Source organism: Aquarana catesbeiana, linkage group LG09 (genome assembly GCF_042186555.1).
Source record: "Aquarana catesbeiana isolate 2022-GZ linkage group LG09, ASM4218655v1, whole genome shotgun sequence".
NCBI classification, from domain to species: domain Eukaryota; kingdom Metazoa; phylum Chordata; class Amphibia; order Anura; family Ranidae; genus Aquarana; species Aquarana catesbeiana.
The window spans coordinates 75,459,638-75,476,568 of NC_133332.1; the positions used below are offsets into that span (position 1 = coordinate 75,459,638).

At 41.0% G+C, this 16,931-nt stretch overlaps 1 protein-coding gene across 1 annotated transcript in view; it reads left to right on the forward strand.

Annotated features, from left to right (window-relative positions):
• Nucleotides 1–1,190: 1,190 nt before the first annotated feature.
• DLL3 (delta like canonical Notch ligand 3) overlaps nucleotides 1,191–16,931 on the forward strand; it is a 66,291-nt gene continuing 50,550 nt past the window's right edge. Inside the window, exons 1-3 of the mRNA XM_073598795.1 lie at nucleotides 1,191–1,668; nucleotides 2,533–2,772; nucleotides 13,876–13,933. Coding sequence (XP_073454896.1) covers nucleotides 1,624–1,668; nucleotides 2,533–2,772; nucleotides 13,876–13,933 — 343 coding nt within the window. The 5' untranslated portion in view covers nucleotides 1,191–1,623. The remainder of the gene's footprint in view (nucleotides 1,669–2,532; nucleotides 2,773–13,875; nucleotides 13,934–16,931) is intronic.

Genomic DNA, 16,931 nt, shown 5'->3' on the forward strand with positions numbered 1-16,931 from the left:
GGAGAAAACTTACTTATTTACTTACTTACAAAATACTTACTTACAAAATTTTTTAACAGAAACAAAAGAAAAACTTTTTTTTTTTTAATTTTCGGTCTTTTTTTATTTGTTTAGCAAAGAATAAAAAACGCAGAGGTGATCAAATACCACCAAAAGAAAGCTCTATTTGTGGGAACAAAATGATAAAAATTCTGTTTGGGTACAGTGTAGCATGACCGCGCAATTGTCATTTAAACAGCGACAGCGCTGAAAGCTGAAAATTGGTTTGGGCAGGAAGGGGGTGTAAGTGCCCTGTATTGAGGTGGTTAAGGGCAGGGACTGAATGTACAATATATATGTAAAGAGCTGCGTCAATGGTTGGCGCTGTATAAGTATTACATACTGTAGTTGTTGATAGATTAGATTGCAAGTTCCTATGAGCAGGGCCCTCTTGTATTGTAACTGTACTGCCTCCCTTTTTAAATCCTGTATAATAAAAATAATTTAAAGACGATTGTACAATCAGATTGTAATGCGTGTAGCCAGCTTAAAACGGCCTGCTATCGATTGTCTGACTTGGACTACGTTGCTTTTGTTACGCTGCTACGTTGTTTCGGGCAATTTTTAGTCTTGCGATTACGCAAACGATCCCCTAAATAAACCCAAAATGACGTTTTTTTTCCATATCCTTTTTGCTGGACACTGACAGCACATATCTATAATCGTGTGATTTGGAATACAGAAAATTATCTGCTAACCCACCCCTGAACCAAAATCATGGAAAAAAAAAAATCGCACATGATCGCACACAGACATACTTCTCAATCTCAATCACACATTTATTTTTTTAATGTCGTAATCAGTGGTTGTCCTTATAACTCTAGCCTTTGCACTAAGCTCATAGACATTCGATTGTTGCCCATTGTGGCTGGCAGACTGTCATCTAATGTATAAGGCTAGTTATTACTATTACTATGACATGGTAATTGTATGGGTAATGCTATTGTTGTCCCAGTTTGGGGCAAAGGCTTTAATTTGTGTTGTTCAAGGTTTAGGTTAGCTGATCAAAGAAAGTGTGACTTGAGGAGGAAGGGATGGACAAGTTGGAGGGGGGGGGGGGAGTACAGAGAGGGAGTCAGGGGAGGGGTGGGGGCCATCTGACACCAGGAGGGTATAGCTCAGTATAAAAGCCTAGCAATGACTTAGAAGAACTTTAGTCACAGTGCAGGCAAGCTACATCTACAGACAAAAGACCACACAGGATTGAGCTTTACAAAGCACCCAAGCCTGTCCGATACCAAATAGACTTCTGCCTGGCTGAAAGGATATTTACTGAGCTCTACAAGTCAACTTTCCTGGACAGAACTTTTCTCTTAACACTCAAGGAAACCAAAAATTGTCTTCGATCACCAGATCTGATATTTATCTCCATCAACCAGTGTTCCCTCTCCTTGGCTTGACATTTGCCCTGCCTGGTGCTGCTTGTACCAAACCCACCTTCTTCTACCTCATCCTACCTGGTCCTGGTGGGTAAATACCCCTGTGGGCTTCATTTATCTCCACTTCTCCAGGAACTGAGACTTTTATTCCATTGCTGGAATCATCCCGGATTTAGTCACTAAGGGGTATAAGAGGACAGCAAGGATGTTTCTAGTTTTGGTCCTGATGGGAATGCTCTGCGTGCCAGAGGTGAGTAACCAAAGAAGTAATATGCAGCAACTTGATGACTCTTTTAGAAAAATGTTCCTTTGTATAAAATTGAGTAAGGGTCCTTTATACAGGGTAGGGGTACTACATTGTACAAGGGACTATTGCTTATACTATACATACAGTAAAGAAAACTTAATAATAATGTTCATTAATTAATTATTTTTTAATTATTTTGTCAATATTGCTAAACAATGCTTAGAGGAATGTATAGCAACATTGCCCTTATGCATAAGACAGATAATATCATGTAAAAGTAGAACCCACAGCAATTAGAGATCATGAGCCATTGTCCTCTTGGCTCCAAAATTATGAACGCTACCTACTATGGGTTACTGTATGCATTTTACTGCTCCACACACACTCCCTCATGATTATCATACTTCACTAAATAATAATATACACACTGCGGTGGGGTATGATTTTATATTATTCTAATTGGTGTACTGTTAGTGTCAGATCTTTAGTATATGTAGATACAATTATATATTATATTGCACTCACTGTGCCATATTATTAAATGAGGCTCTTTGCCCCTGGGGGTATTTATATGATATGCGCACGTTGTCTTTGAACATAGATACACAGTTTTATTAGACTATATTTTACAGGGTAAAAAATATGTCAAGTCTAGTGACAGCCCAACCAAAGCGATCAGTCATATTCCACTGTGCTGGCTACTTTCAGCCAATAAAATCTTACCAGTTGGTTTGGGTTACTGTTATTGGACATTACCAATGTTCAGTGCACTATCCACTTACATAAGCACATGTAAGTTTCATAATAGCCTCTATAGGTTTTCATTGTATTTTATATCTATAATGAGTCCAGTTATTGTCTCCCCAGGTCTACCCAGCTGGTATGTTTGAACTGAAGGTCCACTCATTCAGTAGCCCCCGTGGGGTATGTGTGGCTGGTCGCTCTTGCCGCATCTTCTTCAGGGTTTGTTTGAAGCATGCTCAGCCTGTGGTGTCCCCAGATCCACCCTGCACATTTGGGACCGCTCTCAGTGACCTTATGGCAATGGATCCAGAGGCCATATCTTCAAGCACACCCATACGGGTCCCCTTTCACTTCAAATGGCCGGTAAGTCAGAGTCTTGTTTATTTCATTGATAATGATAGCACTTGTAGGTTCAAGAGTAAAGTAGAATTTAAAATCTGGAACCAGCTTGATACCACACCGGGTAGAGAATGTTTCCTTATTTTGTAGCCAAATTAAAAAAAACACAAATAGCAGTACCAGAACCAACTTATGCCCTAACTGTCTATTGACACCTCTAAATCTCTGCAGACACCCATGACCAATAAATCATATGGGGAACTTCTACTGGCTGGAATAGTGTGACTCCATAGATGTGTGCATGGTCTTGCCTGCCAAGCCTTTTCATTCCCAAGAGATTATTTAATGGTCAGATTTGATGCTGGATCATCATTTAATGTCTATGGATGGCTTAAGCTGCTTTGCTTTTGAAATTCATGATGCAGAGTTAATCATGTTCAGATGGGGCAAAAAGGTACCGAAAAGATATATTAATTTTGGTAGAACATTTGGTCCTATTAGGAATGGTAAAATAAAATATAAGAATATTTAATGCCCAACTACTGTAGATAAGGGGCCTGAACTTCAAATGTAATTGTTCCTGGCTGGTCTCATAGGTATAGTTATTTGACCTGAATCCTAAAAAAATAATCCTGGCAGCATATAGTTGTAGACTTTTGATAATTGTATATCTAAGAGCCTTCTAGGCTCCCCACAGCCTTTGTCTACCTAGAACCATGCACTATTACTTCTTAGGTAAAATGCACATATTTTTTAGAGCACCATTAATTGGTGTGGGCTAAAACCCATTGTCTAGCACCCTCTAGTTGTATCTCAAGTAACAGAACCTTTGTCTGTAAGGAAACCTCAGTTATGGATTTTCTATTGTCCAAAAACCTTTATTGGTGCCCTCTAAAGGTGCCATAGAACCACTCCATAGTATTGATTGCTCTTGTCAAGGGACATTTCTCTGCCAGCACCCTTTTTTGGTTCTACCCTATGCCACATGCTCTTTGTCTGCCAGCATCCTTCTAATTATGGCTTCTCTAGTCATAGAACCTTTGTCTTTCAGTTGCCCCATCTCTGGTCACAAACATCTGTCTACCAGGAACCCTATGGAAGGGATCTCCATGTCAATGTGCCTTTGTCTACCAGCACCCTCTAGTGGTTGCTCATTATTTTACAGAATCAACAGGAATCCTCTAATCTTCATTATCTAGTGTTCTTATGTCATAGCATACTTTTTTGGTGGCTTCACAATGACTTTGTCAAGAGGAATAAACCCTAACAAAGGCATCAGGGGGCCCCTGATTTAAATATTTATTCTGTAACACATGTTATATGGCTTGAAACTATCAACAGCCCTCCTTGTTTTTTTTATCTTGTCCCTTCTCTCATTTCATAAGCAGTTTATCTTGGTAACACAGTTTAATTATATAGTTTTGTTTTTTCAATTCATAAGATTATTTTCAGCTTTTACCTTCTGATAGCAGACTGTATTTATGAGCCATCTGCCAATCAGAATTTAGTTTTTAATGAGTTATGTTTCACTCAATTACCATAGAGCCACACTAGGTAGCAGCCTACAATAACATAGTCTGAGTAAAAGGGGTTTGTGTATACGCTTTTTATAATTGTACGTGTTATTTTCTCTTTCAACTTTTTAGTTTTAGATTGTTTTCCATTCATAAAATTGAACCCGAGTAAAATTGTTCATTACCTTGCAATCCAAATACTGACAAGTTTGGTGGACACATGTTTATCTAAAAAGTAAATTGCTGTATGTCCAAGTACTTTTTCATTAAAATAGATTTCCCTGCAGCAAAAAATATCAATTTGCTATACCTAAATTTAACAAGATAAACACAAATAATTTTTTGATGGCGCACCCTGAGAGATGTTCCAGCACCCGTAAAGTAAGAACCTCATACAATCTACTATGAAGGGGCATCGACCAGTATGAAAAAGTCACAAACTCAAGGCCAAACAGCACAAATTTTTAATTGTTCTGACTAATGAAAGATGAATACTGCAGAAATTAGATTGGTCATCATGGGTAACTACAGAAGATAGGTGGATACCTGTGCTTAGCAACTTCTCTGAATGTTAAAGATCAGTCAACAACATATGGAGCACAGGATTCCATTACTCCTGCTCACACATTTTAGGTTGCATAAGTCCTTAGTGACTGCATTACCTATAAATACATAGGAAAGTCCACCTTGCACTGCCGGATGTGCTTTTACTTATATGAAGACACTAATCATATAAGGGTGGGGGGTGGTGTTAAGTAGAAGTTAGACTTTGGGTTCCAGCTCAAGGTTCTGATTTGCACCTACATCCACTAAGGATGTAGGTGCAAATCTTTACATAATGTAAAGATTCCACTAAGGACACATAATCACTATCAATATTGATAAAGTGGTTCTACATCACTTCTCTTAGTACATATAGTCCAAAAAAGGGAGAGCGGCACGTGTCTTGAGAGGTGAATACATAGTGAAGATATTATTTTGACAAGGCACAAGCTTGTCTTCTTCAGGACAGGACAAAATATAAAGATTCCACTAAGGACACACAATGACTATCAATACATATAAAGTGGCTCTACATCACTAATCATAGAAGATATGCCATGGTGCACAGCAGTTAGAAGTTGAGAGAAGATGATCGGAATTTCTTGCTACTCGCTAGAGAACTGTAAGCTGCCTACGCTTGATCTACACCGTATGTCTAAAGCTACTTGTCTTCATGCTACATTCTGTACATATTAAGTACTTAGTCTACCTTATCACCTATTACTGCATTATTTATTTCCATGTTATACATAATACACAAACACTTCATTCTATACATATTTTATACAATAATTGCTCTTTATTGCCCATCCTCTCCACATCGCATCACTTAAGCAGCCTTTCTCGACCAGAGTTCTGTAGAACCCTAGGGTTCCTTTTAAGGTGCTGGGTGGTCGGTAGAAAATTGCCCCCTTGTATTGGTGGCCAGTAAAAAAAGTGCCCCTTGTATTGGTGGCCAGTAGAAAATTGCCCCCTTGTATTGGTGGCCAGTAGAAAATTGCCCCTTGTATTGGTGGCCAGTAAAAAAAGTGTATCCTTGTATTGGTGGGCAGTAGAAAATTGCCCCCTTGTATTGGTGGCCAGTAGAAAATTGCCCCTTGTATTGGTGGCCAGTAATAAAAGTGTATCCTTGTATTGGTGGGCAGTAGAAAATTGCCCCCTTGAATTGGTGGCCAGTAGAAAATTGCCCCTTGTATTGGTGGCCAGTAGAAAATTGCCCCCTTGTATTGGTGGCCAGTAGAAAATTGCCCCCTTGTATTGGTGATTGTTGCAGGCAGAGCATTACTTAGCATTACTTAAGGTAATGCTAAGTAATGCTCTGCCTGCAACAATCACCAATACAAGGGGGCAATTTTCTACTGGCCACCAATACAAGGGGGCAGTTTTCTACTGGCCACCAATACAAGGGGCAATTTTCTACTGGCCACCAATACAGGGGGGCAATTTTCTACTGCCCACCAATACAAGGATACACTTTTTTTTACTGGCCACCAATACAAGGGGCAATTTTCTACTGGCCACCAATACAAGGGGGCAATTTTCTACTGGCCACCAATACAAGGGGCACTTTTTTACTGGCCACCAATGCAAGGGGGCAATTTTCTACCGACCACCAATACAAGGGGGCAATTATCTACTGGCCATTAATACAAGGTGGCAATTTTCTACTGGCTACCAATACAAGGGGGGAATTTTTTACTGGCCACCAATACAAGGGGGCGATGTTCTACTGGCCACCAATACAAGGGGACGATATTCTACTGGCCAGCAATACAAGGGGCAGTTTTTTACTGGCCACTAACACAAGGAGGCATTTTTCAACTGGCTACCAATACAAGGGGCAATTTTCTACTGGCCACCAATACAACAGGGAATTTTTTACTGGCCACCAATACAAGGGGGCAATTTTCTACTGGCCAGTGGCCACCAAAGTAAGGGTGTCACTTCAACACAAAAAACACTAACTACAATACTACAATGTTCTGATTTTTTTCTGGTATTAATATTATTATATTCAATTCATTTGAAAATAGTTTATTGTTTAGAGCAGGTGAGTGTTAAAAAACTATCTGCCCCTGGTGGCAAATACTCTTAGGGCACCTCATTCCTTATTTTCAACAACTTACTGAGCACCCTTTTTTGTGTAATCTGCTTATATAGTTATTATTAGCAGGGCTTCTCTGAGACCTCAGTTCCTTGAGGGTAAAGGTTGAGAACGATTTGTCTAAAGTAAATACCCTAAGGGGTATACAATCATAATATTCACCCATCTTACTGCTTTCACTTGTTGCTTACTTCTTATGACAGACACCACTTTTTTACACTAGCAGTGCTCTCTGAGAAGCGATCCACATTCAGATTGCTCTTCAGACAGCATTTGATAGGCGGTGAGGAGGCGTTATATCACCCCTGATTGCTGCACTAGTGTGCTGCAACCACTTGGGTTGCATGCAATTGTAGGGGACTTGCCGAGAGGCACATTTACTTGAATAAGCCACGGTCGGTGAAAACTGCGCCCGCCAAAAGCGACAGGGGGTATAATTAGTGTTGCCGCCATGAAGCAAAACATTGCGGCCCGTGGCAAGTGTACACCCCCACCCACTGCCTCTGCAGCTAAAGGGGGTTGCAATTGGGGGCAGTAAAAACACAGCTCAACCGCGGGATCTTTTTTTCATGAAATTGTTTTTCTGCTTCCCTGTTACATCCTCCGTGAGCTCCCGAACCTTTGTTTTTTTTCCCCTCACTTCTATCTCTTTGGGAGGAGCAGTGCACATTAATTGTGGTATTGTACACTGTTCTATGAATACTACGCATCCCATGGTCCCTAGTCCATCTAGGGTGTGAGCAAGAGAGGGTGGCTACATTACTACATACAGTGGGACCATGGAGAATAAACATAGCTGCCTTCTAACAGGAAGTCGGATAAGGAATTTGAAGATTGGCGGAGGAAGAGAGCAGTAGAAGGTACTTTTCTGAGTTAAGAATACATATCTGAATAGATCTTTGTTTGACCAGAGTTTAGTGTTACTTTAACAATTCTGAGAGTGTTGGATATGTGTATTCCCCAACCCGTACCGTAGTTCCACCTTCTTATCTCTACATCACCACCCTGAGTCAGAGGAAGGAACCACAGTACATCGTGGGGGACACAGGCATCAAATTATTACTCCAGTGCCTGTCTTCTAACAAGTTTTGTTTTTATTAAACAAGTCTGTTGATTTTGATGAACATACACCACACATAACACTCATAGTATGTATCTCGTCTTGGCAGAGGTAAAAAAAATAATTTGCACTGGTAGCCGAATATCAATAAACCTTCCTAAAGCAATATTTAACTGGGTAGTGTTTTTGTACATAGGACTTATAGAACTCATTTGGACAATAGCTCATGCTAGCTTTTAGCTAAAGCCAGCCATACATGGATCTCAATAGTTCAGTAGGGACCGGTCAAGATACCATCCATGTATGGGCAGGCTGATTGTACCGAAGTCAATCAACCAGCCTTTTGGATTTTGTACATTCGATTACTGTTGGCGACTGTAGCTGCTAGCAGTAATCATTATGTTCTGCCAGCCAGGAAGGCTCCCCACAACCCCCTGCCGGCAGAACACATTAGCGCTGACTGTGTTGATGGGAGTACTTAGTAGTTTTCTTTTTTTCCACCCATGAAGGAAGGAAAGAAAATCAAGTCACCCATGAGCTGCTTAGGGCTAGCCATACACGCTTAACCTGGCCGAGTCAATTTTTTCAATTCTGCATTAGCAGGAACCAGCCAAAATTCAAGTGGATTATGACTTATGGCTTTGGTCTATTATACTAAACTTGGACATCACAAGACTGAGGACTCAACTCATTTGTACAGAGGGCATACATTTCTTTTCATGCACTGACAACTATGCCTAGATGTCCATCTTAATCCTTATCCTACATTTATTGCTTCTTTACTACTTTTTGCCATACTCTAATTTCTTATGGGGCCCACCCCTCCTTAAGTGACATTCCAGCTACAGGGGGAGTCTACAGGGCTAAAGCATCAACTAGATACTTTGACAATTGTCACCAGGACAGTTGTCCCAATTTGAAGATTTGCCCTTACCTACTATTCCTGGGACTTTAGTAAAATGTTTTGGTTTCTCATCACCTTTTTTCTGGTGACACCAGCTACCAGGATAAAAAGAGGATGAATCTTCCTCCTAGGCAACAAAAAACTATCCATCGTTTTGGATAGAGATGGGAAGGGTTAATACCCCTATCAGAATAATTTTGCTGCCCACTGAGATTTCTCTTCACTTCCTGTCTTGGAAATGCAACAGGGATGAAATCTCCCCAAAGTGAGAGGGATCCTTACTTTAGATAATTGCCAGAAGAACATTTGTCCCCATTGGAAGAGTTTCCCACACTGTTTTCTTCCATGATAACTTTAAAATTGAGAATGTCCCCTACTTTCTGTCTAAGGCCCCTTTCACACATGCGGACCGTATGTCCGTATTTCATCCATCCGTTTTCGGATGAAATACGGACATACATGCATCCCTATGGGATAGCGGGTGTCAGCGGATGTACATCCGCTAACACCCGATGTTGTCCGGCTCCGCTCTCGTCCGATTCTGCGGACGGAAGAAAATCCTATTTTTCTATCCGTCTGCAGAGCGGATCGGAGGAACACGGACAGACGGTCCGTGTTCCTCCGATCCCCCATAGGGGAGAGCGGAGATCTGACAGGGCGGTCCCTGCACAGTGTGCGGGTCCCACCCTGTCATCTGCCTGCTCAGCTGGGGAAAACGGAGCGATCCCCGCTGAGCAGCGGATAAACACGGGGCGGATCAACACGGATCCGTCCCGTGTGAAAGGGGCCTAAGTGGCAATGATCACCAGGACACAATGAAGGGTGAATCTACCCAGTGGGAAGAAAGGCAGCAAAAAAAACTTGACAGAGGGTCCAACACTTCACTACTCTATCCAAAACTAAGGCTGGCCAAAGATTACTCTTTTTTTTCGATCAGCCAGTGGGTCAATTGAAAAAAAAAACAAAAAAACATGTATGATTCCCCCATCCACACAAGATAGGTGGATCGAGGAAGCCCCCCCCCCCCCCCCCTGCTGTGCCATTGTATTCTGACAGCACGACTATCTGCTGTCAAACTACAGTGGCTGCAACATATTAGTTGCAGTGGACTGATTGACAAATGTTTTCAACAGGCCTGTTCGGCAGAAGTTGATCGCTAGATTGATTTCTGTCTAGTGGGAATGGCCATAGATAGATCAAAATTCAGCTGGTCCCTGCTGAACCAGCCAAATTTTGATCCATTTATGAGCAGCATCAGACAAAAAGTTTTACTTTTACATACACTTTAAAGTGATTTTAAACCATAAAATGTTTTCGCTTTAAAATAACAAACATGTTATACTTACCTGCTCTGTGCAATGATTTTGCACAAAGCAGCCCGTATCCTCCTCTTTTCAGGTCCCCTGGCAGTGCTATCAGCTCCTTTCCGCTGCCAGGTGCCCTTATTACAAAGCCACTTGCTATGGGGGCACTGATGCTCGCTCATTCCCAAGCCCTGCTATGTGCTTCTATAAGACACCCAGAGCGCGGTTTGCCCCCCCCCCCCAGCTCCCTCCTCACTGGCTGTGATTAACAGCAGTGGAAGCTAATGACTGCTGCTGCTGTATCTGAGCCACTGAGGAGGGAGAGAGAGCAGACAGAGCCTTTGATCTTGTGCACTTTGCTGGATCAAGATGGGGCTCAGGTACGCATAAGGGGGGCTGGGGGGATCCTGCAGCACAGATGCAGACAGTGTATTAGTTCCGATTCACACTGGTGTGCTGTGCAATATCGCATGTGGTCTGCACCCCAATGCAAATCATATGCGATGTCTGTGCGATGCGATTTCAACCATACAGATTGTATGGCTGAATTTGCATCGCAATCGGACCACGGTTGTGCAGGACCCTTTTTCTGGTCCGCACCAGAATCGAATCGCATGGGTGTTCACACCCATGTGATCCGATTCACGTCTGAACTGACAATTCGCACTGTGATATGCGAACTGATCTAGGGGTGTCATTAACTTTCTATTGACATCCCCCAGCGGTTTGCATATGGCAGTGTGAAAGGTGCGATACACTGGAGTCGCAGGGTTCTTGCATCGCACCAGTGTAAACCGAGCCTTAAGGTAAAAATGCTTAAACCTTTAGAAGCATTTCACCAGCTTCCAACCATAGCAGATTCTCCCTTTCTTTTCGTTTCCCAGTTTCAAACATCAAAACGATTGAAATTGTGGCTAAATGTAACTACAACCACCAGGTGACCAGACTAAACGTCTGTCCACCTCGACTGTAATTAATTTAGTTTCTTAAAACTGAGGAACAGAATTCTGTGTGTCATTCAGTTCTCTGCAAGTGCAGAAAACGGAAATCAGATCAAATTAGAGTGTTAGGTGATCTAGTAGTTAAACAACCAGATCAACTAAATGGATCCAGTACATAACAGTTGGATCTGGCAACTTCCGAGAGCCAAGAGATACACTGTACACTTCTGAAGCAGATACTCCATGGTTTACCAATCCAGGGAGGAATGGAAAATGGGGAGATCAAACAGCAGGAATAGGTAGGGCCTAAAGTGGTTCTAAGGCCACTTTCACACTGAGGCGCTTCTAAACTGCCAGTAAAAACACTGAGCGCTTTTGAAGAGCTTTTCAGGCGCTTTTGAAGAGCTTTCCATTTCTTTCAATGGAGAGGGGACTTTTTCACAGCCCTGCCAGCGCACTGCTCCAGTGTGAAAACATTCATTGATTTTAATGGAAATAAGTTTTTGTGAGCTTTTTAGGCGCTGTTTTTAGCGTGAAAGTGCCTGAAAAGCACCTCAGTGTGAAAGTGGTCTTACACTTGTGTCTTTAACCAGTTGGAGGTTGAATTTCTCTCAATATGCTTTGGAAGCCTGAGCAAGCCAGATAGATGGAGGCTCAGCATCACGTGATTGTTAACTAGGCTGGTCCACATGCAAATGTAGTTTGCCTAGGAACGCCCACTCCTCCAGACTGACACCTGCCTATCAAAGCATTTTGATATTTGCATAACTCCTCCGAAGAACCAATCCACTGCTTGCATCAGGGCTGAGGGACCTTGAGAGGAGTGTTGAGGTAGGGTGCGGTGATGTTTTCAGGAAGATATGTACAGCAACCTGCTGACTCTCCGCACCACCCTTGATCTGCCTGTATTGCATAGTGAAGGACAGAGACCAAGTGATGATATCACTCTAAAATGAAAGCATAAAGGTTTTATTTAACTATTATAATTTATGAGGTATTGCACATTAGAACCTGAAGCACTTTCTCTGCTTCTCTTTTATGTTGTTCATCATGTTGTTTTTTTGCATGTACACAGTTTGGCACTTACTCACTCTAAACTAGTAGGGTGTAGGTCCTCAGGCTTGCCCTGAAAGTCTTTGGGGGAGGGGGCTTTCAGTAAGGTTCTCCCTCTTCCATTGGGGAATCCCTTCGGGGAAGTCCCACCTAGTACTTGGGTAGGCCTCGCTTCAGCAGGCCTCCTGAAGAAAGGGGTCCTCCCGGTTTCAGCTGAGTGGACCACGAGTACCCTAGTCCCTGTCAGGAACCTTGCGTCCCAGGGGATCAGGGCCAGGGTCCTTTTTCTTCACAGGAGGACAATGTGTAAACCCTGTGCACTTTTTTGTGTTCTCAATTTTTTATGCACCTGGTGTTTAGTTTTGAACATGCTCACTACACAGCAGAGCTTAAAAAAAGGAAAGGAAAATTAGCATATTTATGAGAGGGCAAAGTAGGAATCAGGAAAGGCAAAATATAAGCAGATTCAATTTCTGCTTTAACAATAACAATCTAATTCGCCCAAATGATTACTCTATAAAGTACGCATACAAAGTTGTCAAATGTTATCAGAACGATACTTTCAGATACAGGAAATTCTAATGTGTATCACATAGCATAGTTATGGACACATAAAACTTTTAAATTACAGCTGTAAAAATCAATTTTTTGTTTAAATTCAACTGTCATATTAACAATCTTTCCACAATCTATCTTACACAAATGACTGTTCAGCTAAAAATCAAACCTGTTTCTCTGGAATGCTATCTAATAATTTGGTGTATCCTAAAGTAAAAGAGTGAGCTCTTTTAGCACAGCAGTAATATTTGCTGCACAGCACTAGCAGATGCACTAAGATCATTCTTTTTCATTGAAATCAGCAGAATAGTGCAAAAATGAATAGAAGTATTGTTATAATTAATATTTGTTGAGGTATAGTCCCAAATCCTCTTTGTACTAAAAAGCATTTGGCTTGGCTTTGCTAATTAATTCAATGTACAAAGCAAAAATGTACAGCACGTAACAGAGTGGAGGAAAAGATGATTTGTTCAAATTATTTCCAGTTGTGCACGATGAAGAGATTGCTCAATTGTGCCAAAAATTGTTATATTGTGTGATACGCTTGCCCCATTATTAAGTTTGTAGTATAATTATTTTGAAATGTAAAAAATTACTGAACATAGCTTTGAAGAATATAAAACATAAGAGGACAGATGGGGATGTGATAAGAGCATAATTGTGGGTGGTGTTCCATCTACACTGAAACTCAGATGGTACCAGAATAAGGCCAGCCATAGACGCTTTGAATCTCGGACGGTTCAGCAGAAACCGGCCGACATTCTAACTATGAATGGGAAGACTGAATGTACCAAGTTGATTGATCAATCAACTTGGGTACAACCAGCCTGCCTGATTTTGCATACGATTATTGCTAGTGGATGGTATAGCTGCTAACAATATTCACTGTCTTCTCCTGGCGGGGACGGCTTTCCCAGCCCTCCCACCGGGAGAATACATTGACTCAGCGGGAGGGTTGCAGGAAAGATTGTAGGATTATGACAGAGGGGCTTCTTCATGAGACTGTTCTTCTTCACTCCAACCAATGCTGTCAAGTCAGACATATCCAGCTGCTGTCTTTTCTCTGACCCATGTAAAATTCTCATTTACCTGTTCTACCAAAGGCACGTGCATATCATTGACACTAAACTTTTTATTTTATTACAGGGAATTTTCTCGCTTATTATTGAGTCCTGGAGCGCACTTACAGCAGAGAAATCCACTGGTGAGTTTTATTTAAGTTGTTCATTCATAAGTGGTCATCTATAAATCCAGACATTTCTTAAGTCAGACATTGGAATGTATTCTTTAGGTACGCCTAGACATTAGATCTTCCTTTCCCAACCTTTTTTCACCCCAAACCCTTGCAATAATTTTCAGGTCTCAAGGACCCCCTCCTAAGATTAGTCCGTTGGGAAATGTACCTTACATTGGTGGTGGTTAGTGGGGAGAATGCTCACCTTACAGTGGTGCTCAGAATGCCACCCTTATACAGTCATGCCATACACTCTAGCTTTACCAATTGGTGTTGAACTTGGAGCTATGAAGGCACCATCACATGGGAGATCAGTTAGCCACATCTCAAGGAACCTTTAGCCACTTCTGGAGGAACCCTAAGGCTCCATGGAATCCTGTTGAGAATGGCTGCATTAAATGGTCATCATTTCATAATTTTGACATATTCAGAAGCCTTTGGCACCTTTGAACCTTTTTGGCAGATAGATAGACTATAATAGTAATACTAGGGATTCTCCTGTGTACGATTCCATGACTGGTCTATGTGCTAGATTGTTGAAAGAAAAAGTATCCTTCGAGGCCCCACTTTTATTTGATCACATTTAGGGTTCTGAAAACTTGGTATAAGAACTCCAACAAGGTATTAAGATACAATCTATAGTAGGCGGAACTCTGCCTTCATATACAAAAAAATCAGTTTAAGCTATATTAATCCTAAAGACTTACTGAAGTTACAGAAATATACAGACATTTTACTTACTAGCAACCTTTACTGTTATAGTTTTACCTCCAATTTTCTGTTACTGCAGCTGTGCAGGCTGTCTAAATATCACTGTGCGGTTCAATAGGCACCAGGGTTAAGCCGGGTACACATGGGTTGAAAATCAGCCTGTTCAGCAGGAATCGGACAAATTTCAATCTGTGTGTGGTCCTCCTTGCTTGGCAAAAGCCGGTCTGGTAAAACGGAAAAAGAACAAAAACAAATAGTGTGCACCCAGTTGTGGACCCACTGTTTTTAGTAATGTACCAGACCTGGTCAGCAATGCCCCCCCCCTCTCTGCAACTCAGCGTGAAGACGCTTGTACTGGGGGGTGTGGCTATTAGACTATTACTCAGCTCAGCCAGGAAACCTTTCAGTGAAAGCAAAAGTTGCTTTCGTGCATTAATGAAAAAAAAAATCACAAATTATAACATGGCAGAGCAGAGCAAAAGAAATAAAAAGGCGAGAAAGTTCAATTGGGCCATAGGTCATTTACTATTCAGCATATTTTTTCAATCACTTTTTCCAGGGAAAATTGTAATATTGGGACTATAGTACAGAGGATTCAGATTAGTTGGGTTTAGCTTTAACTGTGTGCATGCTCCCATTAGAGCTGTAAGTGCTTCTCCCTAATTTACCACCTTAACTCCAAACACAGTGGCATGGTGGCAAAGAGGTTAGCACATTTACTTGCTGTTGTGAGGTCAAATCCCACTTGGGATACTAAGATCGTGTTGTTTGTTCTTCCCATGCTTCCATGGGTTTCCTGCCAAAAGTGTACTAGTGGGTCTGACCAAATCGTCACTGTGTATGAGTAATGACACTAGATTATAGGCTACTTTAGAGCCAGTGACTGATGAAAATGGTTTTGTGTACTCTAGAACATGCTAATACGTTAGTGCTATATAAGTGAACATTAAACCCCTTATTCCCCATGGGGAATTAGCAACGTATCCACTCCAATCCTAATTCAATCTTACTCTTATAGTAAAACTGAATTGATAATCTCCTGGGGATAGATGAAAAATAAGAACTGCAGAATATAAAGCAAAACGTGGTAGGATTGGGGTCAAAAAAAGATGAACTCTATTTCCAGGCGATATGTTCTCGTGTCTGGCCCCATTTCTAGAGCCATCTTCTAAGTTAATAGGTCAGTTCCAAATGTTAAGGTCATAATGGGATGAAATGATCGGTTCTGTGACCATTTGGCCTTGAAAAGTGGCAAATGACTGGATTACAGATAAGATTGCTTAAAAATCAATAGGAAGCCTTTTTTACCCATTATAGCTGTTATTCTTTACTCAAAATGCTGTTTAATATGCTTGTGGTTCAATAAAATGTTCATGTCTCTAGCATCTGGAAAAACTGAGAGATTAGGAAGACGAAGGGAAACAGTTTTAGCACAATAGTATTCAATTTAAGACTACTGTCTACCTTAACAGCGTATATTAAATACATATTGATCAGTGCTCATATTTTCTCTGTATTTATATACTATATCTCCACTATCGTTCCTTGAGATTTTCCTTCTTTGGTTCATTGCTCAGTAACTTGCCGTCTATCTAAATATTTTTTTTAACTACATCCCTGTTTTAAAATGATTAAAGAGCACCAACTGTAAAATCTGCAACTGATGTTTCTGTTCCTTTCCAAAACCAATAAATTCTTTGAATACTGCCTTCTATAGTAAAAAATGTATATCTTTATGTCCACAGTTCCAACCTTAGCCTCCAGTTCTGTACTCTTCTTAGTTTTTCTCTAAGAGCCACCATAGACTATAGAGGGTAGCTGGATTTGCAAGCACAATCCAAATGTGAGCAGTGGGGAGGCATGCTGCAGACATCTCTAGTGTCGGCTTTTCATGGAAAAACATAGGTAATTGGAAAATATGTCCAACTACTTCTCCCTCTGACAACCCTATGCCCATAGTGTTTTCTGGTGTCCTACGTACATTAGGTCAATTAAACAGGAAACAAGAGTAAATAGAGACACATAGAACATTCATAACCCAACACAGTCTGTAGCCCAAATGTCCTATCCAAAACAAAAAAAGTTTGGAAGGAGTTTCAGTCTGATTAGTTCTTTTTATTTCTGAGGCACAAAAAGAAGAATTGGACAGTCTCAACTATTGATAAATCAGTATATTTTGAATCAATTTTTCTGATTAAATAGCCATTAATATGGATTGGCTACTAACTACTTAAAAGTTTATTAACCTAAACTGCTT